A 20,841-nucleotide genomic window follows, 5' to 3' on the forward strand; every position below is an offset into this window, starting at 1 on the left:
TCAAGCTGGTGTTCCCTTGACCCTGGCCCCTAAGTTGGACCCCATGGTGGGTGGGTAAGGGAGGGATGAATTCACTTTTTTTTTTCAACATGAATCCTAAACAAACACCCCCCCCCAAACTCGGAAAAAGACGACGACAGGGAACGGACGACTCAGACTCTGAGTCGGAGGTCGTTGAGACCTCTGGTTTTTGGCCATCGTGGCTAGTGATGGAGGGCGCTGATGACGACAAGCCCTTGTCGGCTCTCAGCCCCTTCGCTGTCCAGAAGGGCTTTCAGTGTCTGGCAGGATCGCTCAGATCCATCAAGAGGCTGAGGAGCGGAGCGTTTTTAGTGCAGACAGAATCCAAAAGGCAGACACAGCTCCTTCTCAAGGCGACCACTTTCGTGGATAGGGCGGTGAAGATTACCCCTCACAAAGGTCTCAACTGCTCAAAGGGAGTCATCAGATGCCCGGAGTTGAAAGGTGTGTCTGAGGCCGAGATTAAGAGCGAGCTGTCCTCTCAGGGAGTGACCGATGTGTACAGGGTGACGGTGAGGAAGGGGTCGGACAGAGTCCCGACCAACACTTTCTTCCTCACCTTCTGCTGCCCGGATGTCCCCAAGGACATTCGGGTCGGATACCTGCTAGTTAATGTCAGCCTGTACGTACCGTCCCCTCTGAGATGCTTTAAGTGTCAGAAATTCGGACACGTGAGAGACCGATGTAAGGAGGAAGAGGCGTGTGGCACCTGTTCGAAGGCGGCGCACCAGGGCGATTGCGTCAGTGCAGCCCTGTGTGCGAACTGCGGAGGTGGCCACCCGTCCTCATCGAAGGACTGCCCCGCCTGGAAGAAAGAAAAACAAATCCAGAAAGTCAAGACAGAACAGAAAATTTCCTTCTTTGAGGCAAGGAAACAGGTGGAGGCCGCGTCGCCTAAGGCGTCGTATGCCTCTGTCGTCAGATCCAGGACGGTGGACGTCGCGGTCCAGACGACGTCCACAGGAACGCAGACGGACGACTTAACCGCCTCGTCGGAACCGTTGGCCTTGGGTGGAGGCGCTGTGTCCACCCCTTCCCATCCTGCGCGGCAGTCCTCAGGGGCTGCTGGGCGGGAGAGAAAAGCCTCGGGCGGAGGCACGTTGTCCGCCTCCCGCCCCACCCCACCCCCCGGCCCCCCTCGCCCCGCCTCTCGTCTGCCTGGCCCTCGGGCTGGCGGAAGTGGCCGGAAGCCCCCCGTACCTCCAAAACTCAAGGAGGGGAGGGTTGCGGCCACGGCGGGATTGGGAGGGGCCGAGGTGGTGGATATTCCGACCCGGTCGGAATCCGAAAAATTTATGTCAAAAAACAAATACTCCATCCTGGCGGACCTTGAGCCACCGCAAGTGGAGGAGCAGGGGGTAGCAATGGAATAGGCTGCTGCTTTATTTTATTTTTTTTAAAAACCTTTTTAATGGCAGTGATCCACTGGAATATCCGGGGATTCTATGCCAACTTCCAGGAACTCCAGCTGCTTTGTCGTGCTTTGAAACCTTCAGTGCTGGCACTGCAGGAGACTCTGCAAAGAGATGGCAAGGTTTTATCTCTCTCTGGTTTTAACTCCGTATTTAAACCCGCTCAACCGAAGCAAGAGGGGTTGACGGGAGGTGTCGCTCTTTTTATTCGAAAGCCCCTTTTATACAGTACAGTTCTTTTAAGCACCCCTTTACAGGCGGTGGCAGTCAGAGTCACGCTCGAGAAAACCATCACTGTCTGCTCTCTCTACCTTCCCCCTTCCGTCCGTGTTCTGAGGCAGGACCTCATGAACCTGGTCGACCAGCTCCCACGTCCGTTTTTACTGTTGGGCGACTTCAACGGACACTCCCCGCTCTGGGGAAGTGAGATGACATCAGCCCGAGGTCTTCTCTTAGAAAACCTTCTCTCTGACATGGACTTGTGCTGTCTTAACGACAAGTCTCCCACTTACCTGCATCTGTCCTCTGGAAAGCTCTCGTGTTTAGATCTGTCGGTCTGCGATCCATCGTTGGTCCTGGACTACGAGTGGAAAGTGCACGACGATCTGCACGGGAGTGACCACTTTCCTGTCGTCCTCCGCCCCACAGATGGAGAAGGTGACTCTCTGCCTGACCGCCTGTACTACGACAAAGCAGACTGGAGTTTTTTTACCACCAAGATAAGAGCGGAGCTGCAGGAAGAAACAGTATTGAAAAGCAAGGACCCTGCTGACGCTCTGACTCGGATCGTTTTAGATTGCGCCAAAGCAGCAGTCCCATCGCAAGCCTCAGGTCCCTAGAACGCCCTGGTTCAACGCGGAATGTCGGGAGGCCCGCAAGTCTCGGAAGAGAGCGCAGCGACGCGTCTTTCGGAGACCGGAGTCCGATAGCGTTCGAACCCATCAACAGCTGAGGGCGAAAGCCAGGTATGTTTTTAAAAAGAGCCACAGGAAGTCATGGAGAGATTTCTGCTCTTCCTTAACCTCCAACACACCCAAGAAGAAAGTGTGGAGGGTTTTAAAAAGAATTAAGGGCAAAAACGCATGCCCGACCTTCCACCATCTTAAACTTTCAGACGCTCTGGTCACAGAGAAGAAAGCAGTTGCCAATTTGCTTGCCTCCACAATAGAACAGAACTCGAGATCTGCTAACAAATCTGCTCGCTTTCTTAAAACCAAAAACCTGTCAGAAAAAACACCATGTAACTTCTTTTCCGACAACACAGAGAATTACAACCTTCCTTTCACAATGAACGAACTTAAATCTGCCCTTCAGACCTGTACGGATTCCTGTCCAGGAATGGACGAGGTCCATTATAAACTCCTAAAGCACCTTCCCCAAACCTGTCTGGACACCCTGCTTAAAGTTTATAACCACATCTGGGTCACAGGCTTCTTTCCACCCTCCTGGCGGAAAGCCCTCATAATCCCGCTGCCGAAACCGGGAAAAGACCCCTCGAACCCCTCCAACTACCGCCTAATTGCACTGACCAGCTGCGTCTGCAAACTGATGGAGAAGATGGTCAACGGTAGACTGATGTGGAAACTAGAGACCGACGGCCTTCTGGCGAAAGAACAGTGCGGTTTCCGCAAGCATCGCTCTACCGTTGACCATCTGGTTCGTCTGGAAACCACGATAAGAAATGCTTTCGTCAACAAACAACATGTGGTGGCCATATTTTTTGACCTGGAGAAAGCTTACGATACCACGTGGAAATTTGGTATTCTTTCCGACTTGCACAAGCTCGGCTTCCGAGGACACCTGCCTCAGTTTATCCACAATTTTTTACAAGACAGACAATTCCAGGTGAGAGTCGGCACCACCCTGTCCGACATTCACGAGCAGGAGCTGGGTGTCCCGCAGGGGAGCATCCTGTCGCCAGCTCTGTTCAGCATCAAAATTAATGACATCGTTCAATCCGTTCAGAAAGGATCGGACAGCTCGCTGTTCGTGGATGATTTTGCCTTATATGCAACCGGCAGCACGTACGCCAGCATCCAGTGACGGCTTCAGCTCTGCGTCAACAAAATCCAGTGTTGGGCAGAGGAGAATGGCTTCACATTTTCGTCCTCCAAAACTGAATGCATCCACTTTCATAATTTTCGCCAATTCTATCAGGACCCTGAAATCCGTCTGGGAACATCCACCATCCCGGCGGTCAAGGAAGCCAGATTTCTAGGGGTCGTCTTCGATCAGAAGCTGAATTTTCTCAGCCACATTAAACAGCTGAAAATATCTTGCCTAAAAGCCCTGAACATCATCCGAGTTGTGGCACACACGAACTGGGGTGCTGATAAGAGGACTCTCTTGCACCTCTACAGAGCCCTGGTCCGGTCCAAACTGGATTATGGAAGTGTTGTATACGGCTCGGCCAGACCGTCCTACCTGAAACTGTTGGACCCTGTACACCACCAAGGGCTCCGTCTCAGCTTAGGTGCTTTCCGCACCACCCCTGTGCACAGCCTGTACGCAGAGGCGGGGGAACCGCCTCTTTCCAACCGCAGACTGAAGCTGACCCTGAACTATTATTTGAAATTGTTTTCGGAACCTACAAACCCTGCTTACGACGCTGTATTCAACAACCCTTTCGATAAGAAATTTACAGACAACCCAAACTGCATACCTCCTCTCGGACTCCGCATTCAGCCGCACTTGGAAAATGCCGATCTGGATGTCGGTGGCATCTCAGATTTCTCTAAGTTCCCTGACAGCCCCCCGTGGACCTTTACAACACCTGAGGTCCGATTCGATCTGGCCTCGTACCGTAAGGACACCACCAGTTCTCTGGCCTACAGAACTTACTTTTCGGAACTGTGCCACAAATTCCCCACTTTTCAAGGCATCTTCACTGACGGTTCCAAGTCAGAGGACGGAGTCGCCGCATCTGCGTTCTGTCCCGCCTTTCCTGACCGGCCCTCAACGGAACACATCCTGTCTGACAGCTCGGTATACACCGCGGAACTGACCGCACTGGTCCTGGGGTTAAAAATGGTTCTCTCTTCCAAACAGAAGAGATTCATGATCTTTTCCGACTCCTTGTCAGCCCTGGAGGCGATCGCCTGCAGGAATATCACTCATCCCAAACTGCTGGAATTTTATGAAACTTTTACTCTCGCAACAAAGAAAGGATACGAGGTTGTGTTGGCCTGGGTTCCCGGACATGTTGGCATTCGTGGTAACGAAAGGGCGGACCTGCTGGCCAGGAACGCTGTAAAGAAAGAATTGTCCAGATCCTTGGTACCCTATACAGACATGAAGCGGAAGGTCAATACTTACGTTAAGGATCTTTGGCAAGAGAAGTGGAACACCCAGACGGACAACAAGCTCTTCCAGATCCGTCCGGACCTAAAAGAGTCCCTCCCTTCGGGGGTGAAGAACAGAAAGGAGGAATCTGTGCTGTGCAGACTGCGTACGGGGCACACTTTTTTTACTCATTCTTACTTGTTGAAGGGGGAGGAGGCCCCTCGATGCGTTCCCTGTGACGAGCCTCTCACCGTGAAACACGTGCTCCTTGACTGTTGGGATCTGCATGACGTTAGACGCAGACATTACACGGCGGTTTCTTTGAAGACTTTGTTTCGTGATGTCCCTCCGTGGGCGCTGATGGACTTCTTAAAAGAAGTGAACCTTTTTAACCAGATTTGAAGGTTTTAAACTATGGAAGTTTTTTTTTAACTTTGGAGTGGAAAGTTTGAAGTGGTGACTCGTTTTAATTGGTTGTTTTTTTTAGCCTTGTAGTAGTAATTGACGCGGCAATAGCCTTGAGATGGCCTTAGTGGTCGGCGAGGCTCTAAGCACCATAATTTCATTTCATTTCATTTCACAAGTGAGTCTTGAAGGCCTTGCCTCTCTTGTTGTTGTGTTTATAAACCTTTAATTCATGGTTTTCATGACAAATAAATATGAATCTGATTCTGATTCTAATTCTGATTCACACACGCACACGCACACACACACACACACACACACACACAGAGATAATTTGGGGAGTCAGCTTTATGTTCCCCCAGGTGTATGTTCCCCAAAATTTTCCTTCAGCCAGCTACAAGTTCTTACAGGACTATGTTCATCCAGGTCTATGTTCCCAGGGATCTGTGTTCCCCTAAATTTATGTTTTCTGGGTCTTTGTTCCCCCAGGTCTTTGTTCTCCCGGTCTGTATTCCCCCAGGTCTATGTTCCCCCAAAACCTTTTTGGTAGGTCTGTGTTCCCCCAGATCTAAATTACTCCAAGTCTATGTTCCCCCAGGTCTGTATCCCCCCAAATCTATGTTCCCCTAAACATATGTTTGTTTAATCACACATACACTTTTGTGTGCTTGTCAGCAGTAGTCAGTGGTCAGCAGTGTTCAGTGGTGGTCAGTGGTCCATGGTGGTCGGCGGTGGTCACGAGACAGTGGTGGTCTGTGGCGGTCAGTAGTGGTCAGTCATGTTCAACAGTAGTCGGTAGTGGTCAGTGATCTGTAGTGGTCAGCAGTGGTCAGTAGTTGTCTGCAGTTAATGTTGGTCAGTAGTCGTCCGTATATAGTGGTAAATGGTTCTCAGTGGTGGTAAATGATGTTCAGTGGTGCTCTGTGATTGTAGTCAGTGGTCAGTAATGGGCAACGGTGGTTATTAGTGGACAGTGATGTCAGTGGTCAGTGATGGTCAGCAGTTGGCAGTGCTGGGCAGCGGTGGTCAGTTGTCAGAAGTAGTCAGTGGTCAGAAGTGATTAGTAGTGGTCAGAGGTCAATAGTCGTAAGTGGTCAGTATATAGTGGTTAGTGGTTGGTTCTGGTCGGTCAGTGGTTCGCGGTTGTAAGTGATCAATAGTGCTAGTAGTCAGTGGTGGTCAGTGGTGGCCAGCTGTCAGTAGTGGTCAGTATTGCTCAGCAGTGGTCAGTGGTGGTCAGCATTAGTCAGTGGTCAATGGTTGTCATCAGTGGTCAATAATGGTTAGTGGTCAGTATATGGTGGCCAGCAGTGGTCAGTAGTTAGCGGTGATCAGCAGTAGTCAGCGGTCAGTGATGGGCGGCAGTGGATAGCGGTGAGCAGTAGTAGTCAGTGGACTGTAGTGGTTAGTAGTGGTAAGTGGTGGACACTGGGTAGTGGTTGTCAGTAATCAGCAGTGGTCAGCAACGGTCAGTGGTGGTCAGTGGTCAGCAGTGGTCAGTTTGCAGTTAATAAAATCCAAAACAAAAAACCAGGATGTCTTGAAAATGCACAAATGTGACAAAACAAAGCAGTCTGAAGATTTTGATGTAGTGGTCAGCAGTAGCAAGAAACGGTCAGTAATGGCCAACAGTATAGTGAAATCCTGCTAAAACGTTCCAATATTGCATACAAAGTGATGCAAGCTGAACTCTGATAGTGGTCAGTAGTGATCATGCAGCAGTCAAACATCTTCAAAGACATAATGCACAAATGCAACAACATAATGCAGTCTGAGCACTCTTGATCTGTGGTCAACAATGGTCAGCAGTGGGGGAACATAGACCTGGGGAAACTTAGACCTAGGGGAATGTAGACCTGGGAGAACTTAGACCTGGGGAAACAAAGACATGCTCCCCTGCACTGCATGCCAACTAGGTCACCGTTGACCTCTCTGATGTTGTCTGAAAGTGAGCATGATGTGAGTGGGCATGGCATGGCACATGAAGGACATACGTGTGTGTCTGTGTGGGGGTGGGGGTGTATTTGTCTGTGTGTGTGAACATAGACACTAAGGTCAAAAACAGGATTGCCTAAGTCAGCGCCACCTTCGGGAGACTCTGTGAGAATGACTTGGAGTGGAGACAACTCACCTCTACCACCAAGCTGAAGGTCTACTGTGCAGTGGTCCTTACCAGCCTCCTTTACACCAGCGAGACCTGGACTGTCTACAGCAGACACGCCAAAGAGCTCAACCACTTCCACCTGAGCTGTATCTGTAGACTCCTCCACATCAGGTGGCAGGACAAAGTTCCTGACACGGAAGTCCTGGAACAAGCTGGCCTCTGCAGTGTCTATACCCTCCTGCAGAAAGCCCAAGCCAGGTGGGCTGGACATGTGGTCAGAATGCCAGACAGCCAAATGTCAAAGCAGCTGCTGTACAGAAAACTGTGTCAGAACAAGCGCTCAGTTGGAAGGAAGAAAAAAAGCTACAGAGACAGTCTCAAAGTGTCCCTCAAAGTCCTGGGCATCGACATAAACACTTGGGAGACATTTGCATTGGACTGACCAGCTTGGTGCTGCAAGATCACCACAGGAGCCCATGCAGCTGAAGCTAGGCGCATCACCGAAGCGCAACGAAAGCGTGTTGTGCCCAAGCAGCATCCACTGCCACAACAGCACCCAATCACTTGTGTCCCACTTGTGGGAGAGACTTCAGGTCCCTGTTTGGCCTCACCAGTCACCTCTGGACCCACAGCCACTGATCTTCCATCTAACTCTTGAAGCCATGGTCATCTTCGAATCTGAAGGATGAACTGATATCATCACAACACTTTTTTGATGAACATCATCACATCACTTTTTTGCATCAATTGCAAAGTGGCTTGAGCATTAGAAGGAGTTATATAAATTCCCATTATTATTATTATTATTATTATGATCATCATCATCACCATCATCATTATCATCATTTATGTTAATGTGATACAGACTGGTTGGGTGAGCAAGTGTAGACAGGGGGTATATTCCAGCCAGGAGGGGTAAAAAAATAAAGGCCTAGGCTGGTTCAAACCCGGGGTAGAAAGTAGCCTAGGCTACTTCTTGCCAGGGGTAAGAACCAGCCAGGGATAGAGTTCGGCTTGTTACACAGGATTTAGAATCCACATTCATTTTTGTTCGGAAAAAACATTTACTTTTGTTCTGTATCTCATATAATTTATGTGCTATATTAAAAAATTTTTTAAATATATAAAAAATTATCCATGAATTCTCAAAATTCCCTGGCAAGGGGAGAGCACTTTTTTTTAATAAAATTCTCTGACACTAAACTGGTTAAAGCAAACAAATGCTGCGTAGGGAAAAAGTCAAAGGAACGCATTACACTTACAGTTATGATTTGTGCCAGTATGGATGGTATCAATAAATGCCACTGCTCACTTTTGGCAAGTTTGAAAAGCCACAGTGCTTTTGGGGAACAAAATGTGTCCCTGTCAGATACAGAGCTAATAGGAAAGCTTGCATGGACACCACCCTTTTCAAGGACTGGTTGTTGAGCTTTAACCAAAAATTAGCTGCAGAAAATAGCAAAGTTCTGTTTGTGATTGGTAATTGCCCAGTCCACCCAATTTCTTCTGAAGTCTTCAGAATAATACAGTGAATTTTGTTTCTATTTTTTTACTTATTGATGTATATTATTATAAGCCTTCAAATTGCAATATAAGCCTATGTAATCTGTTTACACTAATTTACAGCCATATTTTGGAAAGAAATTTTTAGAAATATTCTTTATTGAAGTATGTAACAGCCTAGGAAATGAGCTTGATGCCCATGTATGCGGGCATGCACGTGTGTGTGTGTGTGAGAGAAAGAAACACGACACACCGGATATAATGAAGCATCCTGATACTGTGATAGAAATTTGTTATGAGGCACATCTGATGTAATGAAAGTCTGATGTAATGAAGCAGTTTTAAATGTCCTCAGCAATTTGTTATAAGTGGCTACAGTTCAGCTGTAGTGGTAAAAGATGGGCTGGAGATGTGCCAGTCGGGGTTTACCCTCAGGGAACGCTTCACTAGCCAGAGTGGTCTAGCTTAGATACAGCAAAATAAGAGTCCTCAATTTTTTTAGGGATGGAATTTGTGCTTCTGCATGCAGATCCCCCTCTTAAAGACATAATAATCAACAAATGATTGTGGTCACCCCAAGGAAGGAAGGATAGAGTGTGAAAAACTTATGACTTGTAGTTGTATAACGTTTGACTCTTTAAGGCCCCTCCAAAGAACATGTTTGTCATTCTGCCCAATAAAACTACATGCTTTGCAACATGCATAGCAGGCATAAGAAGCTCATGGTGGATTTGGAAAGAATTCAAGCAGTGGAAATGAGGCATCTTTGCCAGATACATCACATCAGATATGTATGATAGTCATGTCCGACTATGGCGATCATAACAGCAGAGGAAGCAACTGCTGTCCTAACTATCTGGGCTAGAATTTGATAACAGTGGAGAGTGGCTTGCCCAAGTTACATCCCCACTTTCTCGGCCAAGAGAATTTTAGGACAGGTGGGATTGGGATGGGTCCCAAAGGCCAACTAACCCCAAGGCTGCAGCACTAAGCACCAGTTTGAGAGTCATAGTCCTTCACATAAGACTGGGCTGTAGATGAATTCCTGTAGCAGTGGAGAAACCTTTAAGCTCTCACTTTGCATACACTGATCACATCAACATTGATCAAGTGCACCAAACTATCTCACAGCACATTGGACCATATGATCAACTGACATGGCAAAGAAAAGAACATTAATGCTGGTATGGCCATGGTAACAAGATCCCTGGCCTTGCTAAAACAAACATCCAAGGAACTATTGAGGGAAGTAGATACATGTAGTCAAGAAAACCATTTGCATTGACACAGGACTTTGGAATTTGGTGGACAGTTCTTCTGTGCAGCACCCTAGTGACTCTTCACAGTTAAGGGAGAAGAACTCAATAAGATACAACTTCACAAGTTTCGTGTCCACCATACATACAGAAAGAAGATACAACTTCACAGGTTCCATGTCCACCATACATTTTGTGTGTGAATTGATCATTAGTTTTTCACTTGCAGTTTCACTTTCTTATTTATGATGGTATGAAACTGAATTTCTTTGCACCCCTTCATTAGATAATTAAGATATTGAATGAAAGATTGTTATTTAATGACAATTTGGAGATTTGTCTGTGTACATGAGTGTTACTGTTATGTAACCTTTTGTATGCATCAGTTGGCCTGCCTTGTGTTTGCTTTTGTTTAAATCGATTGGGCTTGGTTTCGCAAAAAAAAGAACTGATTCATGAGAAGGGAATTGTCAGATTTTCTGGATTGTTTAGAAGTACATTAGAACACTGTAGTGAATGGCAGTTTAATTTAATAGGGTTCCCCAATGTCTTAATTTTTTGTTAAACAAAATGGAAAATGAACAAAATTTGTTCCACTTCTAGTATGAACTTCACCTTCACCTTCACCTTCACCTCTCCCGTAGTCTGGGTTCAGACCGTTGGGGCACCGCTGCTGACCTGGCCACCACCCCTCTCCACTCTTCACGGTTTTCTGATTTCCTCAGGGCGTCACCGAGCGTCAAGCCTGTCCACCCCCGGATGTTGTCTTCCCATCTCTTCTTCTGCTGTCCTCTCCTTCTGCCTCCTTGTACGGTGCCTTGCAGGAACGTTTTGGCAAGACCAGATGATCGGGAGATGTGTCCATACCACCTAAGTTTGCGTTTTTTCACTATGGACAGAAGGTCTTCGTAGGGTCCAATACTCTGCTTGATTCTGTTCTTCACTTCCGTGTTAGTGATGTGGTCTCTGTAGGAGATGCCAAGTAGTCTACGAAAGCATCTCATCTTGACAGCTTGGATTCTTCTCTCGATGTCTGCAGTCAGGGTCCAAGTCTCGCAGGCGTAGAGCAATATTGATATAACCAGGGAACGCATCAGTCTGATTTTTGAGCTGAGAGCGATGTTTTTGTTGTTCCAGATGGTGTTCAGCTTGTTGAGTGCCGTTGTTGTTTGGGCAATTCTCGAGAGTACTTCTGGTTTAGATCCTTCATCTGACACGATTGCTCCCAGATATTTGAAGCTGTGGACTGTTTTAAGCTTTTCGTCGTTGACTTTGATGTCAATGCTGATGCCGTTGGTGTTGTTAGTCATCAGTTTGGTTTTCTCCGCACTGATTTGCTTTCCATACGATGTGGAGGCTTTGTCTAGATGTTTGACCAGGCTTGCCAGTTCTTCTTCTTTTCCAGCCAGTCCATCAATGTCGTCGGCAAAACGTAGGTTTGTGATTGTTCTGCCGCCTATGCTGACTGTTCCTACATGCTCTTCCAGTGCGTCAGTCATTATTCTTTCTAAGAAGATGTTGAAGAGTGTTGGGGAGAGTAGACAGCCTTGTCTCACATCGACTGTGGTTCTGAACCAGTCCCCGATGCTATTGTTGAGGTAGACGGCGCTGGTGGCTTTGTCATAGAGGTGCTGTATCAGTCTGATCAGGTTGGCGTTGATGTTGTACAGATTCATGGTAGCCCACAAAGCTGCATGCCAGACCATGTCAAATGCCTTCTTAAAATCAATGAAGACGTGGTAGAGGTCTTGTTGGTGTTGATGGTACCTCTCACATAGCAACCTCAAGTTGAAGATTTGTTCAGTTGTGCTCCTTCCTGGTCTGAAACCTGCCTGTTCTTCAGCAGTGATGTTTTCTGCTTGTGGTTTCAGTCTGTTAAGCAGGATCTTCAACATGACTTTGCTGGGATGACTAATCAGGCTGATGGTGCGGTAGTTTTGACACTGCTGGAGATCGCCCTTTTTGGGAAGGGTGATGATCAGTGATTGTGTCCACGGTGTGGGCCATTCCCCTGTTTGCCAGATCTTGTTGCAGATTTTCAGTAGCACATCTATCATAACTTCACCCCCTGCTTGGACCAGTTCTGATGGGATGTTGTCCACTCCTGCCGATTTCCCTTTTTTCAGCGATGCTATTGCTGCCTCTATTTCTTCACGGAGTATGGGGTGATTACTGTTATCAGTGGCTGGTGGAACATTCAGTATTGTTGGATCACCTGTGGTCTGTATGTTGTATAGCTCTGAGCAGTATTCTGTCCATCGCTTTAGGATGTCTTGTTCTTCTGTTAGACATTTTCCATCCTTGGTCTGGATGTTGGACATAGTTCTACCTTGCCTTGTGTTGGTAAGTTCTTTCACAACTTGGTAGGCTTTCTTGCTGTTGTTTCTTGTCAGGTTTTCCTCTATGTCCTGGCATTTTCCTTCAATCCAATTCTCCCTTGCCTTCTTCATGCTTCTCTTGATTTCGGTGTTAACTGCTTTGTACTGTTTTGCCCCTTCTTCTTCATTCTTTTTCTTTTTCAGGTCTCTACGTTTGTCACACAGCTGTAGGATGTCGTCCGTGACCCAGGGCTTCTTTTTGATGCGTTGTTTTCCAAGAGTTGTTTGGGCTGTTTCAGTTACAGCTGCGTTGAAGTCGCTTACGAGTGTATCCAGGTCGGCGTCATCTGCATCGAGAGTGATGAGTGGCGCGAATTTCCCACCAGTCATGGCTTGGAATGCCTCTTGTACTTCAGGATCTTTCAATTTTTCCAGGTCGAACTTCAGTCTTGAGAAGCTTTGTTTCTTTGTTTTCTTCAGTTGGAGTTTGAAGGTCATCATTACCAAGTCGTGGTCACTTGCAATGTCAGCTCCTGGGAAACTTCTTGTCTTGGCAATGTTCACGCTAGACTGGAAACGCTTCTTTACCATGATGTAGTCTATTTGGTTGTGGTGATCTCCTCCAGGGCTGTGCCATGTCCATCTTCTGGATGCTTTGTGTGGTCCAAATGTGTTTGTTATCTTCAGGTTGTTGAAGCAGGCAAATTCCAGGAGTCTCAAACCTCTTTCATTTGTAGCGTTGTTACCATATCGTCCACATGTGCCCTTCCAGGTGTTGTAGGAGTCTTCTCCGATCTTGGCGTTCCAGTCACCTTGTACTACTATGATGTCTTTCTTTGGTGTCTGATCAAGGGTTTCTTGTAGTTGTTCGTAGAACTCCTCAACTTCATCATCGCTGTGATCAGATGTTGGAGCATATGCTTGTATGATGGTGATGTTGAATGGGGATGCCCTCAGGCGGATGGTAGTGAGCCTGCTGGATATTGGTCGGCAGCCCATGACAGTGTTAACAATGTCTTTGTGGATCAGGAACCCTACTCCATGTTCGTGTTTGTCCTCTCTACCACTGTAAAATAGTCTGTGGCCTTCAAGTGTGGGTATTTCACCAATGTTTTTCCATCGTGTTTCACAGAGTCCTAGGATATGCCAGCGATATTTGTTCATTGCATGTGTCAGTTCTTCCAATTTTCCTGGCGTCCTTAGTGTTCTGACATTCCACGTGCCAATAGAGATGTTGTTCCTGGCCCGGAGCTTGTTGTTGTGTGGTCCACCAGTAGCACATTTGTCACCTCCACCCTGGTTTGCAATGGAAGGCGCGGTCCTTGTTGACCCGGGCGACGACCGAGCCGGTATGGGTTGAGTAGTGGTCGTCATTCATGCGGTGAGTCTTGGGCAGAAAAGCATGGCGGAGCCCATCCCTCTCCATGCTAGACTGGTCTAGCTGCGGCTTTCCTTGATTGGAGAGGCCGAGATCTAGTTTTGATATAGCGCCAGTTACTCGCTCCCGTGCCGCGTTGGTTGAAACAACCTGCACCGTGTCCCCCTGAGGAAACACCCACATTAACGTGGCGAGAAGGTGCGACTACGGTATTCACCCTTTCTTAATAGAAGGAAGGGATCTTCGCAGTATGAAACTGACATGTTATTTTAAAGAGATGCTTAAGAAAGTGCCATTTTCAGATGCTTAGAAATCCTTTGTTTTCATCTTCTAATTGAAGTTTATGTTCTTCAAACTAAAGCAATTTGTAGATTAGGGTTCATTTTAGGTTATCTCCTATTCTTATTGAATTTCTGTTCTGTTATCTGTTACAGGCTGTCAACTTCCCAAGCAAACCACCGCCAGAACTTGCACTTGAACACTTTGATGCCTTCTACAAATCCATGTTCGGGTCCCAATGGCCATCAGTCAGGATATCATTATTGTCACTGCCAAAATATGCTGCCATTATTAATAATGCCAGTGATTCAGAATCTTCTGTGCAGCTGTTGATGGAGCAGGGAGCCCAAGACTTGATTCAAGAAGCAGTAAACATCCATCAGATCAGAAAGGGTCATGGAAAAAATACTGCACCCATGAAAGTATCTAGCAATACATCAGTAGATAAAAGGAATCAGAGTTTTGGACAGTGTTGTGGTGATGGGGCTGAGATTAGCCAAGAAGAAGATAAAAACAGTGCTGGTGAAATTCAGTTATCAGAAGCAGGAACATTATCAAATCTAAGCCCTGTGGTTGAGAGTAATCAGAAAAGCTTTCCAGCCTTTCTGGTTCCTACAACACAGTTGGGTGCACTAGAACAGAAAGAAAGTGACAAAAGCTTTCATCATGTTGATGACATTAAGAACTTATTAACACCAGACGCTGTAAAATGCAGTGCAGATTTGGAATACTTTATGCCCACAGAACAGGTGTTTTCAGAAAAGGAGGAGCTTCGCTTGCAGGAATATTCCCAAAGTGTGTACCATGAAAATGTTGTGTCTGTGCCCATCATGCCTGGCCAGTTTCAGCTGCTTCCCAAGTCTTTGAAGATGATAGCATTTCCACCTGGAGATCTGTCAGATTTCCCGAAGCCATTGGCTGATAAATCACATTTGTTGAGTGAGTAATTTTAATTGAGTACACTTGTACATTATGGTAATGTTGATTATTAAATAACTATTATACTTGTTTACATTTAGCTTTGTGGTTTTATTTTGGTTGGTTTTGTAAGGATGTGTCACCTCCCCCTGCCCCCCTTTAAAAAAAAAAAAAAAGCAACATTTTATTTGATAGAGAAATATTAAAGTTTATGGCCAGTGGTTTGTCTCAATTTTTGAGTGAATATGTAAACCAGTTGTGTGCCTCCAGTTCAAAACTTTTTTTATGTGAATGCTTCATTTGTCTGTAACACTAACAGTATATACTTGAATGTGCAGTGCGTACAAATTACAAACATCATCTATCGTGACACCTTGTGTGAAAATATACTTGACTTTTTGTACCATTGCATTTTTATGCATGCATATGTTACTAGTAAAAATCAGTGTAGCTGTGCATGCTGTTGTCTTTCTGGGGATTCATGTGCATTATACATGAATATATTTATATGTGTGTGTGTGTGTGTGTCTCAAGACCTGATGAATACATTGAGTTTATGCAAAGGTCAGTCTTCTGTTCCTTCTATTTTTTTCCTAACAGCAGTGTATATGGATCAGTCCTTCACATCTTCTTCAAACTGAAACTCTGTGTGTTGTACTGTATGTAAGTGTGGAGTTTGATTAGTTTTGGTAGTTTGAGTATGACTAGTTTGAATTTGTCAACAGTGGAGGATTGCATCTGTCTTGGCAGATTGATGTGTTGGATTTGTATTGTACAATTACCAAAAAAAAAAAAACAAAAAAATAGTCAAAATGAAAATCAATACTTTTGTCAAGATATATCATTCCGTTGCATCCAGTTAATTGCATTGGAACCCGAGTGAAACTGGCCACTTTTCTGATTTAAACCCTAGCCCCCCGAAGAATGTTCTCCCTTGCCAGAATCAATTTTTTTGAATGGCAGATAAGCATGAAATTTCTGTTTTTACTTTACATCACTTTAATTTTCTTCAAGTTGATTATTCTGTTAAGTGATTTTTAAAAGAATTACAATATTTTATTTTTCATGGATGGCTAAAGCAAAACTATTAATGAAGTATGGCACTGGCTTGAAAGGCTTTAATCTTATTTAAGACGGATCCATTGAAGATAGTAACACACTGTGCAGCAGATTTCTTCATTCGTGTTTATTCTTCTTCTTCATCATTCGCGGGATGCAACTCCCAAGTTCACTCGTATACATGAGTGGGTTTTTATGTGTATGACCGTTTTTACCCCGCCATGTAGGCAGCCATACTGTGTTTTCCAGGGTGTGCATGCTAGGTATGTTTTTGTTTCCATAACCCACCAAACACTGACAAGGATTACAGGCTCTTTAACGTGCATATTTGATCTTCTGCTTGAGTATACACATAAAGGGGGTTCAGGCACAAGCAGGTCTGCACATATGTTGACCTGGGAGATCGGAAAAAATCTCCACCCTTTACCCACCAGGTGCTGTTACCAAGATTTGAACTTGGAACCCTGAGATTGAAAGTCCAACGCTCTAACCATTCGGCTATTGAGCCCATAATTTATTGTTCATTTGTTGTTATTTTTTCTTCTTCTGAGTTCCAGTGACAATGCTGAAGGATGAGGTTTGGCTTGCTTTGAAGACAAACTTTTTGCTTGTGCTTTTAGCAGGCAGCTCTTTGCTGCCTCAAATGAACTCCCAGGCAAAATACGGCCACTCCTCTCTGCACCAACAACCACAAATCTGAGCTGCCATATTGTCTCTGTGACTTTTTCTCTAACAAGGTCAAGCAAATTTGCAGTAATCTGGACACACTTGTGTATCCTGTACCATCTTCTCTTGCTATGATGGCCGTAAACTGTTCCTGTTCCAGCCTGTGACTGAGGATGAACTCCATAAATTCATTATGGAACCACCTACCACGTGTTGTTGTCTTGACCCCATCCCAACATCCCTTTCTAAGCAGTGTCTAGATGGTCTTTTGCCTCTAATTATGAAAATTGTCAAACACTCTCTTGCCACCGATACAGTTCCTCATCCCTTCAAGCAGGCACACCACTCCTTAATGATACTGGCCTTGACCCACTGATCTAAAAATAGAATGGATAGCTGATTGGCCATGAAAGCTGAAGCCAACAGGACACCATATTGTTCCTCGTTTCCGGCTGTCAGTCCGTTGAGAAGTCATCTGCTAACTGGTGGTAGATAAACCATGTATCTTTGATGAAATCCCATGATCGTGTTATGCTAGCCCACAACATGTAAAATCTGTATCCCGATTGATATCTGCCAGAAAAGAAGCGCTTGAAACCGGTTTGTGTGGTCGGTGTGCCATTGTCAGTGTGTGGTCGGTGTGTCAGAGTGTTTTTGTGTGTCGAATGTGTGTGTGTGTGTGTGTGTTTGTATGTCAATGTGTGTGTGTGTCTGTGTGTATTTTAACGGGTGGTTAGCTTAGGAACACCTGCGATGTGTGCCTTTGTATTCAGTCAGATAATATGCAACACTTTTTAGGGATGTACTACTTTTTCCAATGTTGTGTGTATATGTGTTGGTGGAGGTGCTGTGAGTGTATGTGTACGTGTGTATGAGTGTGATTGTGTGTGTGTGTGTGTGTGCTGTTCATGATGCAGAGATGGTGACTATTTTATGGTTGATTCTTTTCCTTATGATTGTTGTTTCTCTTTTGTAAATGTGATTTGTGGAGCACCGTGAGTGATTATTTGTTATTTGAATTTTCTTGAAAACTGTTGTTTCTTTTTTGTTATGTTTAATTTGTGAAGTGCTGTGAGCCTCTCTGTGAGGGAACAGCACTATAAAAGAGTACTTCCTTATTATATTATTATTATCATCATTACTGTATGGTGGGTTGTTAAGATTACTATCTGCTGGATGCTTCCTCCATACTGCCTGTCCTTGCCCTTGACGTACAACCAGGAGAAAAAGTTCTTGACCTCTGTGCGGCACCAGGAGGCAAAAGCTTAGCACTGCTCCAGATCCTTCTGTCTCAGGGTGGTCAGTATGTTTTTCTTTTCTGTTTGTTGACTCACTTGTGTAAACAAAGTGAGTCTATGTTTTAACCCGGTGTTCGGTTGTCTGTGTGTGTGTCTGTGTGTCCGTGGTAAACTTTAACATTGACATTTTCTCTGCAACTACTTTGTCAGTTGACACCAAATTTGGCATAAAAATAGGAAAAATCCAGTTCTTTCCAGTCATCTTGTTTAAAACAATATTGCGCTTCTGGGATTGGCACAAAAAAATAAACAAGAGAGGCAAGGCCTTCAAGACTCACTTGTGATACACTTTTTAAAAAAATCCAAGCTTTTTATGTATTGAGTATAATGCATTTACTGTTATATTTATATTTTTTATACTCTCTAAACTCGGCACTTTGATATTTGACCCAACAAAAGATCTATCATTATTATCATTTTTTGTTCAAACAGGAACTTCTTTTGCTAAGCATGGAAGTTTTGTTTATTGCAAACATTTTGGTGCAGACAGTAAAATAAGGGAAATTACTGTGTGATTAATGCTAGGGGACTTAGTTTGCTTTAAACTGATCTTTCTCATCTTAAACATTACATTTTGAAATTATACTCAATACATAAAAAGCTTGGATTTTTTTTAAAAAGTGCATCACAAGTGAGTCTTGAAGGCCTTGCCTCTCTTGTTTCCAAATGTAATGTTTAAGATGAGAAAGATCAGTTTAAAGCAAATTAAGTCCCCTAGCATTAATTAGAGTAATTTCCCTTTTTTACTATCTGCACCAAAATGTTTGCAAAATAAATCAAAATTCCATGCTTAGCAAAAGAAGTTCCTGTTTGAACAAAAAATGATGATTATGACTGCTCTTGTGTGTATTATGTATATTATTCGTTTCAGACACTTTCTTAATAGATTTAGCCCTAAACATGTAATTTGGCCACAGTAAAACCAAATGACCTCAACCAGCAAACCCGTTAACTTAAAATGTTTCGAAGACAAATACAGAATTTGTAGCCAGAGACAACTGAATGTACTGTGATGCTATCTGAACACTTTGAGGGACATAGATCTACCAGCACGTCTTTCAAATGACTAAATTTAGTCTTGAAATTTGGTCACTACACACACTGACTGCATGACAGTGACTATATACTGTTCTGAACAGTGTTTTGGTGTCATATACTGTACCATGTCAGACTGACGCAAACTAGTCCTATTGGTTTGCTCTGCTTAGCCAAATTTGCGCAGCTAACATTGAAAAGACGACCCATCTTGCTCTTAACCAATCAAACGCCTCTAAAAGCTACAAGCGCTGAATCATTCCTTTGGCCAAGGCTCTCCACGCCATCTTGTCAGGTTTACGCTCTGTCTTGTCTTATGCTCTTTTTGGCTATTAAGCGTATTCATTTGGCCTGATTTTGCTGCATGCGGCTTGTGTTTATTGTATTCTTACATTCTGTGTACTCGATTTGACTCGGCCCCCTCGAATCACTCGTTTTTCTCTACCTCTAAGTCGATCCTGTCTTTTCTTTCTCTGTTGGGATTGGATTTTCGCTGGGTGCCTAAGCACGGGTACCATGCCTCATATGCCATCCCACAACGGCAGGAATCATGATGCTGGGATCGAGACCCAGCAAGAGACTCTCCCAGGCCCAGAGCTCATGATTCCTCCCGATAGGGATCGCGGCAATGCGTCTTTAGACGCTGATCGCGGAGGCAACACTCATAACAGTAAAACAGTCATGAAGGGGACCGGGGGGAAAGGGGTACGAGCGTCACCTCCATAGGTGTCCCAGCGCGAAGCAGGGAAAACGGGGAGTGGCAAGTCCTCTCTTGGTGGTGGGAACTCGCAGTTAGGCGCTAACTCCCAAGAGGAGGCCGCGTCCGGCTGTTACCTGGGTCCCCACTCGGTGACGGCCTTCAGGGGCCCCATTGCTGTTCCCTCTCCTCCCTCCTCTGCCAGCACCCCTCCCGCACCTCCTTCTGGGGGGGTGAAAATTTTGGTTCCAGGGTGGGACCTCTACTTTGCCCACCCCGGGCCAAGCCACCCCAGTCTCCCCACAGGAGGGGATTCGGGGCGCGTGGCCACCTGCTCTGCAGGTCTTCCCCTGCTGGGGGAGGCCCGAGCGTATCAGGTGGTTCCGGGCAGTCAGCCCACTTGTCTTCTGGTGGGACTGACACCCAAGTCAGACCTGACCACCCTCCGACTTGGCCAGGTTTTTCCCTTCATGGAGGTCAAGGTGCCAGTGACCCTTGGGGTTGGGGTCACAGGATGGCTGGTGCCCACGGGTGGTTACCCCCATTCTACCCGTACTGGGGCGCACCTATGGTGCATGCTGGGTTGCCGGGAGGACCAGGGGCCAACCCCTTGTCCGCTCCCCACCGGACCCAACCCAGCACATCTCACAGGGTGACACACACAGCCCCGACAAGTGGGATCGACTTCTTGTCGGTCAGGTCGAGCTCCTCGACCAATATTGCCACTCAGTCCACAAATCGGGCCTCTGTCAACCCACAGGTGACCTCCACGGTCACAAAGGCCTCCTTGTCAGGACCAATGGCTGCCGAGGGGCCCTGCTCGGCCAGGGGGAGCCTGCAGTTCCCACCTACCCAGCCCTCGGTCCTTCAGGGAGATGAGTGGGTGTTTGTCCCCTCACAGCACTCATGGGTCCCTCTTGCATCCAGGGATGTCCTGACTGAGAAGGTGTGGCACCCACAATCCCAAGCATGGTTGGACCTACGGTCCACACGCTCCCCACCTGCTTCAGGCGTCAAGGATATAACATCTGCGGCCATGGTCCCTGCTCGGGATCGTCCCAGTTCATCTCGCTGGGCTGACCACAGCTCACAGGACGCCCCAGGGGGTACATCCACTTGGGATGGCCTCCAGCAAGGGATGGACTGGGAGGAAGAGTGGGAGCCTCTGTCTTTGGATGAGGACGAACAAGCGGATGAGCACTCTTCCCCC

General features: G+C 46.0%; 1 protein-coding gene across 3 annotated transcripts in view; it reads left to right on the top strand.

The window, feature by feature from the left end:
- LOC143297851 (5-cytosine rRNA methyltransferase NSUN4-like) overlaps positions 1 to 20,841 on the top strand; it is a 72,414-nt gene that overhangs the window by 17,707 nt on the left and 33,866 nt on the right. For all 3 annotated transcript variants that reach the window (XM_076610372.1, XM_076610373.1, XM_076610374.1), the window contains exons 2-3: positions 14,114 to 14,897; positions 17,763 to 17,900. In XM_076610372.1, the coding sequence (XP_076466487.1) occupies positions 14,114 to 14,897; positions 17,763 to 17,900 (922 nt within the window). The remainder of the gene's footprint in view (positions 1 to 14,113; positions 14,898 to 17,762; positions 17,901 to 20,841) is intronic.

Source organism: Babylonia areolata, chromosome 23 (genome assembly GCF_041734735.1).
Source record: "Babylonia areolata isolate BAREFJ2019XMU chromosome 23, ASM4173473v1, whole genome shotgun sequence".
NCBI lineage: Eukaryota > Metazoa > Mollusca > Gastropoda > Neogastropoda > Buccinidae > Babylonia > Babylonia areolata.